Below are 16996 nucleotides of genomic sequence, written 5' to 3'. Positions count from 1 at the left end.
ATAATGCAGCTGCAGAAAAAAATTCAGACGGAACTTACTTTGTGGACATACCTCGTGTATTAGAATTTAAGTCTTGTCTAGGTGAAGATCATCAATTCCCAACAATCAGTCTTTCCTTTTCATCCTGTCCTCCAACCATCACACCTAGTAGAAATTTTGTCTAAGTCATCTTGTATCATATTGTGTTTCATACGCTTGTACCTCTGTTAACAGTCTGATAAGTCCCCCCCCCCCCCTCAGGTGACTTTCCCGAACTCTCCCCATTTCCTAAACCTACAACCTACCCATCCATTTCTTTCAACCCTTCTGCCAGAAGAAGGCGCCACTGGCTCTGGAAGCTTGCAAATTTCAGTACCTTTATATATGTGTGTTCTCCTGCCATCACTTGATGAGTAGTTATTTTAATCTATCCAATTATACTATATAGATCATCAGTGTAAAACCTAACTGATTATAGGAAACTTGTACTTGCAGACTTTATTTATAGCTTTGTGTCTTTTTGGCTTAAAGTTCTCCAGAACAAAATTCTGTTGCAGCTCAGTGAGATGGCCCGCGCTCGGCGTGTCCCGTCGTCTCGCATGGGGCGGTTGGTGAGCTTCGGCAGTCTGGCGGCCGGCCTGGGAATGGGGGCAGTGGCCGAGGTGACACGCCGCACGCTGGGTGTCGGGGGCACGGACAGGGACGGGGGTGGGACGCTGGACAATGTCCTGCTGTCAGAGGCCAATGCCCAGAGGATCGTCAACACACTGTGCAAAGTTAGAGGTGGGTATGAGCTACAGCATACTTAGTCGCATTCTGTGACTTGTTCCTCATCCCTGGGTGCTTCCCTTTGTTGTGGAATCTGTAGAATGTGACCTAAGTTTTAATGAACATGTGGTACTGTTATTTAAACAGAATGCTTTACATAATACAAGTACGGACATTCTGACTTGACTGATGCAATGGAGTACGAACTGTGGACCTTGCTTTGCTTAGGTGGTGTGGCTCGTGTACCTCAAAAATACAGGTAACTGTACTGTCGGTGCCACGTAGTGGAGGGGTACCTGTGGAGAGCCCAGATAAATGGGAGGTTCCTGAAGGGGGTAGCAGCCTCCTCAGTAGCTGCAGGGGCAAAAATCTGAATGATTGATTGATCTGGCCCTCTAAAATTTAGCCAAAATGACCTTTTTTTATTAATACTATGAACATCTGAAAGAAACTGGAAACTACAGCCAATATTTTTCCCTAGAGATTGCAGCTCTACTACATAACTCAATGATGATGGCATCATCTTGGGTAAAATATTTCGGACCTAAAATAGTCCCCTTTTCCAATCTCCAGATGGGGACTACTTAGGGGGATATTGTCCTCGGGGAAAAAAACAAAACTGGTGTTCTATTGGTTGGAGTTTGGAAATGTTGTAGCTGGATAGATAGGGTAGATATTTTAAAAGGGGAAATGGGTAGGTTGAAGTTAAATGTAATGGGAGTTAGTAAAGTGAAGTTGCAGGAAGAACAGGACTTTGAGTCACACAAGTACCGGGCTATGAATAAAAAACAGAGTGTGTAGAGTAGGTCTAATAGTGAATATGAAAATATTAGTAAAAATTTATGTGCATACTAGCTCTGCAGATGCTGAAGAGACTGAAGCAGTGTATGGTCAGATAGAAGACACTATTCACATAGTTAAAGGATATGAAAATTTAGTTTTGATGGGAGACTGGAATTCAATAGTAGGATGATGAAGAGTAAGAAAAATAGTTAGACAACATGGAATGGGAAACTTGGTTTAAGAGGCATGGAAGAAGATTGTACATGTGCAAGAGACCTGGAGATGCCAGAGGGTTATGTAATGGCAAGACACAGATTTTCGGATGAGAGTTTAAATTCCAAAACATTTTCTACGGTAGATTTGGACTGTGACAATAATTTACCGGTTATGAACTGCAGATCAAAACTGAAGAAATTAGAGAAATTGGAAGAACAAGACATTGCTGACAGTGCTGAAGTCCGCAAGGTCTGTCTGCTGTGTGTAATGTCAGCTTTAATACCTGTTCCTAATTCACACTCAGATCTTATTGTGCAACAACTGGAATATGTGTTGTAACATTTTGATAATGATGTGTCAGTCAGACATACTGGATATAAAATGACTTTGCACTTCATATTGGCTGTAAAGCCAAAATTTTGATAGTGTGAAATAAATGAATATTAAAAAAACTTAAGATCAAATGGTGGCAATTTCATTCAAGAAGTATGTTATGATTGTGGTTCCTAATGAAGTAAAAATCACTTCCTCATTAATTACCTCATCTTATCATCTAATCTACAGCATTCTCCTGTACGACGACATTTTCAATGCTTCTATTCTCTTCTTGTCTGAACTACTTGTTGTCCATGTTTCACTTTTGTACAAGGCTACGTTCCGTACAAATACCTTCCAAAATCACTTCCTATGTTAGGAAATTTCTCTTTTGTGAATTCTTTTCTAGCTATTGTAAGTCTGCATTTTACACCCCCTCTACTGCAGCCATCATCAGTTATTTTGCTGCCCAAATAACAGAACTCGCCTATTACTTTCAATATCTCATTTCCCAGTCTCATTTCCTCAGCACTGCCCTGTTTGATTTGGCTACAGTCATTTTCATTTATGTTAATAATTAACCTGTTTTATATTATGTTGTTTGGTGACTAATATGTATCTTTAGCAGATACAAACTTAGCTACAAAGCCAACTGTCACAGTTTGTTATTAGCATGTGCATTGCAGTGGTAGCAGTTGCCTGTTAATGTTGCTTATTTACAATGTTTACTCCAATCGACACTTCAAAAAAATGTCGGTTGTCAGTTAGTGTTCCCGTATAACCACACTTGTAATTGTTTGCCCTAACTCTTTTCTTCAGTTTTCCAATTCCACCCATCCTTATCCATTTCAACCACTTAACATATGTAACGATAATCGTCTGACGGTCTCCTCGGCTACTGTGTGTGCAGGAGCAGCACTGAAGATTGGCCAGATCCTCAGCATACAGGACAGCAACACTATCAGTCCTGGCCTGCAGGCTGCATTCGAGAGGGTGCGGCAATCGGCAGATTTCATGCCCACGTGGCAAGTAGAGGTAATGGCGAGTTGAGAGGATTAAAAGTGTAACAGTGTTCCACCAATTGGTAATATCACATATTCGGATGTGTATAGTAGTCAGTAATTCCCCTTTGTTCGTAAATAATACTTCAAAAGTTTCTGGCAGAGATGGCACGCCACAAATATTGTCTGTTGTTGGTTGTTAGTTCCTAAAATTTGTACATACACATAAAATTACAAAAATCAGTATTTAGCTAATTGCTGTCCATTTACAGATTTGTGATTTACTGCTTTTATTCAAGGAGTCATCTGTAGTATAGGAGTTGTTAGGGAGGAAAAACTTAAATCTTCAGCAGCTTTTTACCTGGTGCTTCACCTATACATATGTCTGTCACATATGTTGCACACATCCCCTTCTCTCCTCTTTCTCTGTCCACCCCCGCCTCTCCCTATCTTTATCCATCTTCTTCTCCCCCTCCCTCTGTCCATTTTCTTCTCCCCTTTCTCTGTCCATCTCCTCCTCTTCCCTGCTCTCTGTATTGTGTGTGTGTGTGTGTGGGGGGGGGGGGGGGGGGGGGCTCTTGTTGACAAAGGCCTTAATGGCCAAAAGCTTTAATTGTGAGAGTTTTTTTTGTTGTTCCTGTCTCTGACTCGGCACCTCAGCTGTATGGTGAGTAGCAACTTTCAGACAATGCTGTCTGGTATATGTGTGCACTCTGTATTATAAGACACTCACTAGAAAATTATAAGATACCGAAGAGTGGCTAGTATCACATTGCAACAAACATTTTACAGTCACAAGCAGCCCCTGTATGACAAGAAAATTTTTTAGAATACATTGTAGTGAAATGCCAGTCTTTCCATTTTAATGTACTATCTGAAAAACCTGGCATTGTGCGGTCATCCATTTTGCCAATTTTCGATTATAAATCTAAACAAAAAAATTTTAGTATAATATATTTTAAAAAAATCATTTCCATATACTCATGACAACATCTTTGAGATTATGAAACAGATCTACAAAGAAATATGCACATTCATTTGCATCATGTGTCTATGATGCGATTTTGTAAATGCCTGTGGCAACACTTCTTTGTAGCTCTGTAGATGGCTATTGTTTTTGCCTAAATCTGTGTGCACTTTGTAGTTGAAAGCTGTCAAAAGTTCTGCCAGGCCATGGATTTCCTTAAGTTGACTTGACTGTAGGATGCGGCATTTTTTCACACATCTCAGTGTTTGTGGTGTCGTATCTCCTGAATTATGTGTGGCACTATAATACAGTTGCATAAGTATGTTTAGCAGCATATGTGGATACTGTTTGCGAAATTTATTGCGAATAGAGTTAGTAGATTGTGTGGACCTATATGGATTCCATAGATTTGTATGTTAGCTATAACTTCAGTACACAGCAGAAATTGGGTCTTCTGCTGCCTACAAATAACCCTGACTAACGTGCGCCACAGGCAGTGTGTCTCTCAGATGTTGCACTTCGTATTGATAAATGTTTGGTGGAGGGGGAAAGGAAAGGCAAAATAACAGAAAAAGGACCAGAAAGAGAGAACTCCTTTTACAGCCTTTTAAAGGGGAAGGAATAAGAAAAATAACATTAACTGCTATTTATTGCTGTTTAGTTGTCCTGTTCTGAAGACACACTATCCAAGGAACTATTTGAAGAAATGACAGTGCTTCTAGCAAACAGTTCTTGAATGTCTTCCTTCTGAAAGTTGTTTTCTTGCAGATTTTCAGCATGGCATCAACTGTGACATCAGTTTCTTTTTAAACACATTCTGCACATCTTTCGTTGCTAATGTGCTGTTTCTGGATGCGACCTTTTTTCCTATTAGGTCCTACACATTTTCTACCTGCAGTTACAAGCAGATCCATCACAACCTCATGGCCCATTTGTACTGCAGATTACTTGGACTGGATTGGGTTAGTGCTACACATTTTCTACCTGCAGTTACAAGCAGATCCCTCACAACCTCATGGCCCATTTGTACTGCAGATTACGTGGACTGGATTGGGTTAGTGTTTGGATAGGGGCTGCTGTCCTTTCCTGTTGTCACTGGACTGTAGTGTTGGGTCCATTATCTTCACTCCATGAGATGATGTTACATTTCTGTGTAGTGCATCTATTTGGTGAGTGTGTAAGTTCCACTGCTGTAAAACTTATTTGGATGGCTGTTTAGTATTAAAATTACAATGCATGTAGCCAACAAAGGAACCATTCAGAGACATACTAATTTTGATCAGAAACTATTATTGTTTGGTTTTGTTGACTAATAGACAATTTACCCTGCCATTATAGAATGCTAATTTTATGCTCAGTAAATAGTTCTTGGCTATAAAGTGTGGGTTGCAGAAAAAGTATTGAATGATTTGTGACAGAATTTTTATGCAAACTGTCAGTGAAGGTAAATTCATAATTCTAGTCATGATGCTCATACATGGTGTGTATGCCCCAGGAGAACCGGGAAATCTGTAAAAAATGTGGGAATTTTTTTATCCAGGAGAAAACCGGCGAAAACACAGGAATTTTTCATTGTTTTTGTTTTAAGTCAAATTTTTGTAATTTCGACTGGTAAGAACTGATACTCTAACAAGGAATTGAACTGTATCCCATCCTGCAGAATAACACTGTAGCAATAAAACACACACGAGAGGAAAAAACCAAAATAAAACTTAAGTGGCAAAGGAAATGTACCATTTACAACAACAAAACACAGTGCACACACAAGTGTTTGCCAACAGCAAAATGTGTCAAAGGCTTTAGGACAAAGGCTATGCAATACTTCATAACAAGAAACTGAATCCGATGAACGTGATGACGCAGCTGTTTACATTAGGTTCATTTTAACACTTGCCAATGGGCTGATGGGCATACACAGTTGAGTTGCATATGAGCGGTACCTTCTCCCACTTGTGGCTGTTAGCTAATCAGTAGTAGCAACAAGCAGCCAGATGCCACCCAGAAAAAAATTTCTGGCATGCCCAAGCGATCAGATTCTCGCATGCGGAGAGCATTCTGAGTAGTAGCTGGTAGGGGGTGTAGTCTTAATGTGGCTCATGTTTATGGCCAGTGATTCTGCTGTTTCCTCTTTGTTTACAGCTCTCACATAAAACTACAACAGATTTCTGTGGCCGGAAGCTATCAAGTGAAATAAAGTACATTCACGTAATTACAGAAGGCTAAAATATCTCATTAGTTTCAATTTTCCGATTTTATCGTATTTCCACATTTTTGGCAGTCAAGCATATACCGCCTTGCAGTAAAATGAAGGTATTTTTATTGGTTTGCTAAAGAAATTTGGCTTTTGTTAATCTTTTCTGCAGAAATAGACAATTTATTTGAAATGAAGTGCTTCATTCCACACTATTCGCTAGTTTCAATTGTCCACTGAATATCGAGTGCCCATTTTCATCTACCAGCACATATGGCATTAGGCCATAATAAAGAACCAAACATGAGGTACTACAAGAATGTTTGCATCCCGAAAACCACACTGAAAAGCTTAATATTAGGTTGGGGCCTACTTCATTGTTAATCTTTAAGCTGAATTATGCATTTTCGTATGCTCTATGAAATTCTGATGCTTGCGGAGTATCATATGATGTCCTGTTTCTTTTGTGACATAATGTAAGATCACTTAATGCTGATGCAGTAATGCTCTCTGGCAACTGCCGAAAAGAATCTATTTATTACAAGTCACAGGGAAATATTACAAGTGGTGGTTTGAAAAGTTCCAATTTCTTTTAAGTGAGATGAATTATGTTACGTGTGAGAATGTCCAATGAATTTCTTAAATCACAAGGTGTTTGACTCTCATATAAAAATTAACAGTTTGAGGACCAGCCACTTAGAAGAATTTTGAGCCCAGAAGATCAGACATTTATGTCATTATTTAAAACTGTATTGCCATGTTTGTGTGATGTATCTTAACTGTAACACACGCAAAAAAAAAGATCAAAATTGTATGTGGAAGTTTAGCTTTTCTTGTAGCTACACTGTGTGTATTAATTTAAACTTTTCCTGTTCGTGTGTTCATGCTTTGTAACAGTGAATGTTGCTACTGGCTGACTGCTTCACGTGTCCTATGCTCTGAATATCTGCTGTCATTGGCTGGCGAGATCACACGACTTACGAAAATATGTAAGCGTATCATAATATGAGATTATGCAGTGTACATGTTGCTGCATGTCAAAGATCTTTAGGAAACATATTTTATTTTTATTTTTTTCCCCCTTCTTCTTCTTCTGGGTTTCATTTTCTTAAGTGCTAGGAAGTTCTATGCCGGTGTATAAAACCTTAACCGTTCAAAAGATTGATAAGTTTTACAGTTCCAGGAAATCCAGGAATTTTTTTTTCCCTTGTCTGCATATACATCCTGTCATAATTCATCTGTTATTCTTGAATATAGAAAATGTTAAAGTTTCTTTTGTTCTGGTTTCTGCACAGAGAGTTCTGTCAAGGGAACTCGGGGCTGACTGGCGGTCTCGGCTGCAGGAATTTGAAGAACGGCCATTTGCTGCAGCGTCTATCGGACAGGTTCACTTGGCTCGACTGCCAGATGGGACAGAGGTTGCCATGAAAATACAGTATCCCGGTGTGGCAGAGGGAATAGATTCAGACATCAATAACCTTGTTGGAGTTTTGAAGGTGTGGAACATATTCCCAGAAGGTAAGGAACCAGGATATTTTAAAACCACCTGTCAGAAAATTCATAGTATTTTGTATGTGCGTGAATGCGTACGTACAACTGTGCACCTGTATAGGTGGCTCCCCTCCATCCCCTTCCCTCCCAGACAATGCATAACTCTCTTGACTACATGTACGAGGGGACGTCAAAAAGTAAGTTACACATTATAGTGGCACGCCAAGTAACTGCTATTGAATGCTACACTACACTACAGTTCAAAGTGACAAATGTACATGACACTACGAAACTTCCTGGCAGATTAAAACTGTGTGCCTGACCGAGACTCGAACTCGGGGCCTTTGCCTTTCGCGGGCAAGTGCTCTACCATCTGAGCTACCGAAGCACGACTCACGCCCGGTCCTCACAGCTTTAGTTCTGCCAGTATCTCGTCTCCTACATTCCAAACTTTACAGAAGCTCTCCTGCGAACCTTGCAGAAGTAGCACTCCTGAAAGAAAGGATATTGCGGAGACATGGCTTAGCCACAGCCTGGGGGATGTTTCCAGAATGAGATTTTCACTCTGCAGCAGAGTGTGCGCTGATATGAAACTTCCTGGCAGATTAAAAGTGTGTGGCCGACCGAGACTCGAACTCGGTACCTTTGCCTTTCGCAGGCAAGTGCTCTACCATCTGAGCTTCTGTAAAGTTTGGAATGTAGGAGACGAGATACTGGCAGAATTAAAGCTGTGAGGACTGGGCGTGAGTCGTGCTTCGGTAGCTCAGATGGTAGAGCACTTGCCCGCGAAAGGCAAAGGTCCCGAGTTCGAGTCGCGGTCGGACGCACACTCCGCTGCATAGTGAAAATCTCATTCTGGAAACATCCCCCAGGCTGTGGCTAAGCCATGTCTCCGCAGTATCCTTTCTTTCAGGAGTGCTAGTTCTGCAAGGTTCGCAGGAGAGCTTCTGTAAAGTTTGGAATGTAGGAGACGAGATACTGGCAGAACTAAAGCTGTGAGGACCGGGCGCGAGTCGCGCTTCGGTAGCTCAGATGGTAGAGCACTTGCCCGTGAAAGGCAAAGGTCCCGAGTTCGAGTCTCGGTCGGGCACACAGTTTTAATCTGCCAGGAAGTTTCATATCAGCACTGCAGAGGGAAAATCTCATTCTACATGACACTGCCTTTCAAAGTAGTCACCAAGTGTCTGTAAACAGCAATCAGAATGTTCCACCAGTTGTTCAATTCCTTGACAGTAAAAATCTGCTGCTCTGTTATGGACCCATTCAAGAACTGTGGTATGAGCATCCATGTCATTGGAAAATCGCCTCCCTCAGATGTTCTGTCAGCTTGCTGAAAAGATGGAGATCACACAGTACGAGATCTGTACTTCCCAGTCAGCATCACCCACATCTGTGTGGCTGTAATTTGCACTTGGTCCATACACTGCCAGCATTTTATGGTGAATCTGTGAGAAATTTAGACATTTTCCCACAATAATCATGCTTCAATTTTTGGGCACATTGCCAGTTTCCACACTATTTCTCCAACACTGTGATGCACCACAACAGAAATGTGTCTCCGGAAACCTGGCACCCGTACTCACTTTCGAGAACGCATCACTCTTATTGTGCATTGATTTTAGCTTGGGATAACATGTCTAACTTGCTTTCTGAAGTCCCTACATACTCTGCGAATATCTGTGAAGTGCATGGCAGGGGGGGCTTGCCAATAAACCAGTTGTTCAGGTTTCTTCCCATTCCATTCTGGAGTGGAGTGTGGCAAGAATGGTTACTTGAAGAACTCTGCATGCACTGTCATTAGCCTCATCTTGTCACTGTGATCCCTGCAGGAGTGATATGTAGGGGGCTTTAGTTTATTCCTCAGTTAATGTTGCTTCTTGAAACTTTGTAAGAATACTACCATAGATAGTTTGCATGTATCTTCAAGTGTCTATCAGTTGAATTTTTTCAGCATCTCTGTGACAATGTCCTTCAGTGTATACATTTAACATCTCCTGTTAGTCCTATATAGTACAGTTACCACAGACTTAAGCAGTATTCTAGGATGGGTCACACAGGTGAGCTATCTCCTTTGTAGACTGATAGGATTTTTCTAGTATCTTACCAATAAACTATAAAATCTGCCATCTGCTTCATGTATGACAGCCTCTATTAGTGTTCCATTTCATATCCTTACAAAATGTTACAGCCAGATATTTATACGAGTTGATCGATACCATTTGTGATGTGTTGATACTGTAGTCATATGATACTAAGTTTTCTCATTTTGTAAAGTTTACAAGCTTACTTTTCTGAACATTTAAAGCAAGTTGCTAATCTTTGCACCACTCTGAAATCTTGTCAAGAACTCAGTGAATAATTGTGCAGCTTTTTCAGATATTATCCCACAATAGATAAATGCATCAGGTCAGGAAATTACAAAATGAACAACTACAGTTGAGTTGTCATAAGTTGATCCCTGACAGTAGCAGTGGGCTGGGCACGGCAGCTTCACTCATTTCCTTCAACAACTGAGTATTGTCACAGCCCCTATAGATGCTATTGTTTTTCCCTGCAGCTGTCTGTGCTTCACAGTTGAAAGCTGGCAACTGTGCTTTGAGGTGTCAGGGATCATCTTACACTGTCTCAACCATAGGGTCCTAACACACTTCCCTGAAGTTAGTTCTGTCAGTGACTATCCATCTGAGACGACATGCTGTATCCTTCCTCCCAAGAAACTGCCAATGTAGTCACAGATTTAATTTCATACTCCATACAGTTGTGCTTTAGGTAATAAACATAGGTGTGGGGACTTCAGTACTAGCAATGGAGTGGTCTTCAAGTCTTGTAACATGGTTGAGCATTTTCTGTCAGTGAGGGCGGGTAAATATGAGCAGGTACTCCAACCAGTAGCCAAGTGGCCATGATCTCTGTAAAGTGATAGCAGGGTGAGTGGTTTTATTATGAGAAAACCTGAAACCAGCCACATGAGCTGCTGTGCTGAAATGCTCAAGAAATAGCTTGATCATGGGCTGATCCTACCTATGACAAACAGCCTGTCATCAAGCAGATCATGACTTTGTGGTGTTTCTTGTGTTCATCTCATCCAGAGACACACTATGGCCCATTGCTTCATCTTGCGTAATGAGACCCTTTGCAGGGTAGAGTGCAATCTTCTTACAACACTCCTATGAATGTAAGGTTTTGAGCATTCCCTCTCCCCCCTCTCCCCCGTCTCCCCCCTCTCCCCCCTCTTTTATTGCTTAATGATTTAATTTTACTTATAATTTCATTGGGGTTTGTTTCATACACATACATAGAAGCAGTAGAGACCACTGACTTGCTGGAGAAACCTGGGACTGGTCCTTGACAGTGTACTTGAATGAGGTCTTCAGCTAGTGAGGTGAAGTATTCATTGAATTTTTCCACAACTGAATTTGGGTCTGTGACTTTTGAGCCTTCTAGTGTTAATGAGACATTCTTTTACTTTGGCGCAGAACTACATGTTTCTTTCTTTATAACTCTCCACGTGGATCTCATTTTGTTATATGATTTTCTTATCAAATTGTCATTCCTCATATTTTTTTCCTCTTTGACTACTCTACCATAGATTCTTTTGTAGGCTTTTGAATAATATGCAAATTCTTGGGTTACTCTATATTTCTTACAAGAGTACTACAGAAATCTGTTTCTCTCACTGGAAATTTTTATGCCTTTAGTTACCCATTGCTTGTTATTGTTAGGTTTTACTGTTTTTACTACTTTTGGAAATGATACATTAAAATAGTGAAGAAAGATGCTCTGAAAACTCATGTACATGCTATCAACATTGTTCTGAGTGGCGATGCTTTCCCAGTTTTCCTTCGCCAGTAAGAGATTAAAAATTCTAATGTTATCTTCAGAAAAGGTTCTTTTTTCAACTACTTTTTCCGGAACTGCTACTACTTGTTGGCATTTTTATACAAAGCAGCTGTGCCTCATGATCACTATAACCCATTCTCAGTACTCTGCTTGTGAATCTGTAAGTTGTTTCCGAGGTGAATATTTGGTAAATAATGGAATTTGTGCATTCTGTTAATCTTGTTGGACAGTGTATTGTGGGGATCATATTGAATGTGTTGGTCATATTTATCAAAGCATCTCTGGTGCTGCTGTCTTTTGAAAAATCAATATTGAAATCCTCACAGAGCACTATCTTCATATTTAGTGTACTGATCCTGTTCAGCAGAACTTCTAGTTTATTCATGAAGACTGACAGGTTTCCACTTGGTGCTCTATATATGTTAATAACTATGAAATTAAGCTCTGGCAGTTTGGTAATGGAAAGTTCAAAGTCTTCGTCAGTTGAGTCAATATAACTTTTACTGACATCACAGAACTTTATTTGTTCTTTCACAAAGATAGCAAATCCACCATGTTTGGAAAACTCTTGGCTAAAATGACTTGCTAATCTATATCCTGATATTGAGGTTAATTTTACTTCGTCATTTTGTAGCCAATGTTCAGTAATGCAAATTATGTCTATGTTTAGTGCATACTGGAGTAGTGCTTCCAAAATGAAAGTTTTATTTGTGAGTGACTGAATGTTATGGTGTAGTATAGCAAAATCTGGGTATTTAGTAATTTTAGTTGAAACAATTTCTGATTCTTTATCTAATGGCATTTCTAATACAGCACTTACCCTAAAAAATTTGCTGTATCTTTCTTGTGTGTGACTTCTGTTCTGTGTTACATCTTTTTCAGTGTTGTTCGTGAATACTGTACCCATCTTAGATCACAATAGTCAGTATGATGGTGGCTTGTAAGCCAAAAAGTAATTAACAAAATAAATCAATAGTGTAGAATATTCAAAATGTATTGCTTTATTTATAATTATTCACGGAGTCTTTAAAGTGCTTTAGTGAAATAATAATGCTGAGAGATACTCGGGCAGGATGAATTCACTAGAGCAACAGCAGAAAATTAACTTTGTGAATATAAGTAAAAGGCAAACTACACGTGTTACTAAAAAATGCCGGTCTATGATGGTAACGAGACAGAGAAAGTATTTTCTTGTTGGTGTGTGTTCGCTGTTGATATGTATACTTTCATGTCAGTTAAAATGTTTCAATAGATACTTTTCTGTTGTCTTTAAATTCAAAGTAACCGCCTGTTTTAGTTGGTAGACATCATTTGCAAATGTCATTCCTTTTGCACAGTTTTTCATTTAATTACAATTATTGTTTTAGGGTTCTTCATTGACAATGTAGTTGAAGTAGCAAAACGAGAGCTCGCATGGGAGGTAGACTACATTCGTGAGGCAGAATGTACTCGAAAGTTCCACAAATTACTGACTCCATACCCAGACTACTACGTGCCCAAAATAATTGGTAAGTTGTGCTGCAATATTGGCAGAAATTGTTTAGAACTGTTTCTCATGTACGGTTAAGTATTGTGATCTACTGCAACAATGAAAACAATCAATTACTAGCAAAATTATATACTTAGATACTCACCAAGCAGCTGCAGAACACACACATAAAAAAGATGTTTGTAATTGGTAAGCTTTTGGAGTCAGTGGCTCCTTCTTGAAGGGGAAGGAAGAGGGGTTAAGGAAAAGAACTGGAGAGGTCTAGGAAAAGGGGTAGATTTCGGGAAAGTCACCCAGAAGTGCGGGTCAAGGGAGAATTACCATATGGGATGAGAATCAGTCTTAAGTAATGAGATTGTAATACCAGCACCTACTAATGTGCAGTGTTCAGCAAAGGAGACCTTTACAAAGTAAATTAATTTATTGTTTTTGTCACAGTTTCTTTCCTCCTCTTATACTATTAGTGTTTTCCAAACTGTCTTAATTCCTGTATTGAGTCTAGACTGTGTAGGATAAACATAAGATAGAGTGTAATACAAAAATGAATCTTTTGAAAATCTCTGCTGGCAGCAGTTTGATATTGGCAGCACTTTTAATCGATCTTGATGTGCAGACTACTTCGTCCTTTAGTACTCAAGGTGCAGTTTTTTCTACTCAAATTTCTGGTATAAATTGCAGTCTCCTCAATGAGTAAATGAGAGTGTTGCAATGTTTTTAAGTTGTAGAAGAGGAAAATAAATTTTAATTCCGTGTATTTAACTATAAGAAACAATACTGATGACAATATTTGATTATCATCATTCACCATTCTCCTTCACCGAGAAAGCCCATGGCTTTATTTTTGAATCCTTTTATATTCTTGATGTGAAAATGGGATTTATATTTTTCAAATAATTGTTGACATGTTTCATATTTGCTTCATTTGGTATTAATTTTTGCTTATAATATACTGTTATTAACTTATAACATCATGTTTATACTGCAACTTAATGACTCCTTAAAAACTGCCACTAATTTTAATAACTGAACTCTTAACCTAATGTAGGCTATTATAGTTTATTGACAATCAACACGTAACACTTTTTACATTATTATTCTAATTATAATTCCTTATGATTTACAGTGGAGAAAGTTTTGTTGAAATTGATTTAAATGTGGCAACAAATTTAAGAGATGCTAATAACATGTTTAAAGTAATTTGTTTTGTAGAATGGAAAGCTTTCCTGTGCCAAATTTCATAAAATAGTTAGTTTCGACTGTGGATGTTCAGATAATTAAATGTCATTAAACTGAATTGAGTATTTTAGTTCTTTACAGTAATAGTGACTCTAATGCTAAAATTGGATCATTGCATACAAAAGACAATATTTCAAGTTATATAGAAGACTACCCACATGTTGAATGTTTACATTTTGAGCATTCAGTTGTCATATTAGAAGACATGTTCATTAATTTCATTAAAATATTTTTCTGTTGTAGGTTATAAAGGGTGATTATAATTAAACTTAAACTTTCAAAACGCTGTAGAATGACGTCAAATTGCAACAGAATATTATAGGAGAAGGGGGGGAAAACATATGGCAGAAGAAAAAAATAGTGTGAAAATTGATCAATAGATGGCACTGTATGTGTCAGAATATGTAAATGAATACACATGTCATGCACACAACCCATAGAAGTTGGTGCACACGTCACTCTGCAGAAGTTCCGGACACTGAAAGGTTTGAGAAAAGGCGTTGGTCCGATTACTACCGTGGGTGTGAAGAATATGATTCAGAAATTCAAAAAGATGGGTTCGTTCAGTGTGCAACCTGGTAGGAGGAGGAAACGAACTGATTCGACGTCAGTGGAAGCAGTGGCCGTAGCAATGCAAGAGGAGAAAAGTGGTGGTGTGCAAACTTGTAGTTCATGGAGAATTGCCTGAACATTGGACATACACGTGAGCATGCTGTGTAAAATTCTATGAAATTTTCCTTTTCTAGCCATTCAACATTACCCATGTGCACAAGTTACTTCCTGTTTACCTGCCAGCAAGAGAGACCTTTGCTTTAGAATTTCTTGCTTGCATGGAAGTGGACAAAGATTGGCCGTGGAAGATTTTGTGTACAGACAAAGCCCACTTTCATGTGACAGGATATGTCAATACACAGAACTGTCGAATATGGGCAATGGAAAATCCACACGCAAATCAACCAGTACCACTTCATCCTGAAATGGTCAGTGTGTGGTGCGGGTTTACAGCATCGTTTATCATAGGGCCATATTTTTTCGAAGAGATAGGTGATTCCGGTCTCGTTACCTGTACCGTCAGTGGTGAGCGCTATGAGTGTCTTTTGTGCAACCACGTCATTCTAGCTCTCAAACAGCGTGGATGTGTGGTTGGGATCATTTGTATGCAAAAGGGCACACTTCCACACATTGCAAATCCAGTTAAGCAGCTGCTGAAGTGCCATTTTGGAAATGCTAGAATTGTCAGCCGCTATTTCCCTACAGCCTGGATGTCCCAATCACCTGATCTTAATCTGTGTGACTTCTGGCTGTGGGGCTATCTGAAAGATGTTGTGTTCAGTGTTCCGATTGAAAACTTAGTTGCACTGAAGGAATGCATTGTGCAACACATTCTGAACATGACGCCGGAAACACCTCAATCAGTTGTGGAACATGCTGTTTCTTGATTTAGACTTGTTGCAAAAAATGATGGACACCACATTGAACTCGTTTCGTGCCAGTCACATGGAAGTTAATAATCTGATGTGATTCTGATTGATGCATTTTATGCCGTTTTTGAGCTCAGGACAATTAAAAACCAATGTGATTGATGCATTTTATGCTGTTTTTGGCCTCAGGACAATTAAAAACGGATTTTTCCCATCTGATGTGATATGACTTTGCCGTGATGGATGGGCTTACGTAACTAACAGTATCACAACTGTACACCCATGCACACTAGTGGTACAGTTTCTTTAACATCAGACGTAAACCTTAGGCATTGTTCTATAGTTCATTTGTCATGATGCTTACAGTGCCACCATTGCTGCATTTTGTAACTATTTATTTTTTCCTGTGGCATACGTTTTTCCCCCTTCTCCGATAATATTCCATTGTAATTTGACATCATTCTGACATGTGGTGTTATTTCTACAGCGGTTTGGAAGTTTAACTTTAATTATAATCACTCTGTATATTACTTCAGAGCATGTTAAACAATGATTAGTAAAAGTTATAAATCAAGATACAATTATAAATGTACAACAATGTAATGAAAATTATGGTGTATCACATTCCTCACTAAAAACACACATTAAGAGGTTCTATTCGAAAATTTAGGACTGTCAATTAAAAGTGGTATGGGTGTATTGTGCTCTTGTAATAAAGATATAAACGTACCGACTATTTCAAAGTTGTGCAGGGGAAGTTCTGATGTTTTATTTTGGTTAGGACACTCTGATGAATTAGAAACTTAGAATCAATTGGATCATCTTCAGCAAGAAATCTGCAAGGCACTGGAGAAGTGCACTTGGTGGTACAGTCTGTAGCTTAACCATGTTAACTCACAAGCTCTTTTGTGTTGAAGAAACAAGGAATGGGTAACAGTGACTGTCACTTTGGCTCAATACAGTGAGATGCTGCATTATTTTCATGTGGCTGTTCTTCACAGCCAAGACAAAACTGGCAGGTGTTTGAAAATCATGTAGTAGTTGTGTCACTAACATTTTGAATTTATTCAGTTACGGTTGTTTTTAAATTGTGAGACTGCATCTAGGACAGTCACATCTACATGACGCAACTAAGGATCCTGCACAAGTTAAGATGACAAATTCGACATTCACTCATAATGTTCTATAGATCCCATCAAGACAGAGCCTTCAGGGCTGTGAAATGAGCCAAGGAATACGTTAACAAAAGGCCATGAAATCGTAGAAACTTAATATTTATACTGCTTTAAAAATAAACAA

At 39.1% G+C, this 16996-nt stretch overlaps 1 protein-coding gene across 2 annotated transcripts in view; it reads left to right on the top strand.

The window, feature by feature from the left end:
• The window catches only part of LOC126210324 (atypical kinase COQ8B, mitochondrial), a 127057-nt gene that overhangs the window by 64688 nt on the left and 45373 nt on the right, over nt 1-16996 (top strand). For both annotated transcript variants that reach the window (XM_049939526.1, XM_049939525.1), the window contains exons 5-8: nt 537-762; nt 2972-3096; nt 7516-7738; nt 12919-13059. In XM_049939526.1, coding sequence (XP_049795483.1) covers nt 537-762; nt 2972-3096; nt 7516-7738; nt 12919-13059 — 715 coding nt within the window. The remainder of the gene's footprint in view (nt 1-536; nt 763-2971; nt 3097-7515; nt 7739-12918; nt 13060-16996) is intronic.

Source organism: Schistocerca nitens, chromosome 10 (assembly GCF_023898315.1).
Source record: "Schistocerca nitens isolate TAMUIC-IGC-003100 chromosome 10, iqSchNite1.1, whole genome shotgun sequence".
Lineage (NCBI taxonomy): Eukaryota > Metazoa > Arthropoda > Insecta > Orthoptera > Acrididae > Schistocerca > Schistocerca nitens.
The sequence above is the reverse complement of the archived record's forward strand: the minus strand, read 5'-3'. Positions and strand labels throughout refer to the sequence as shown.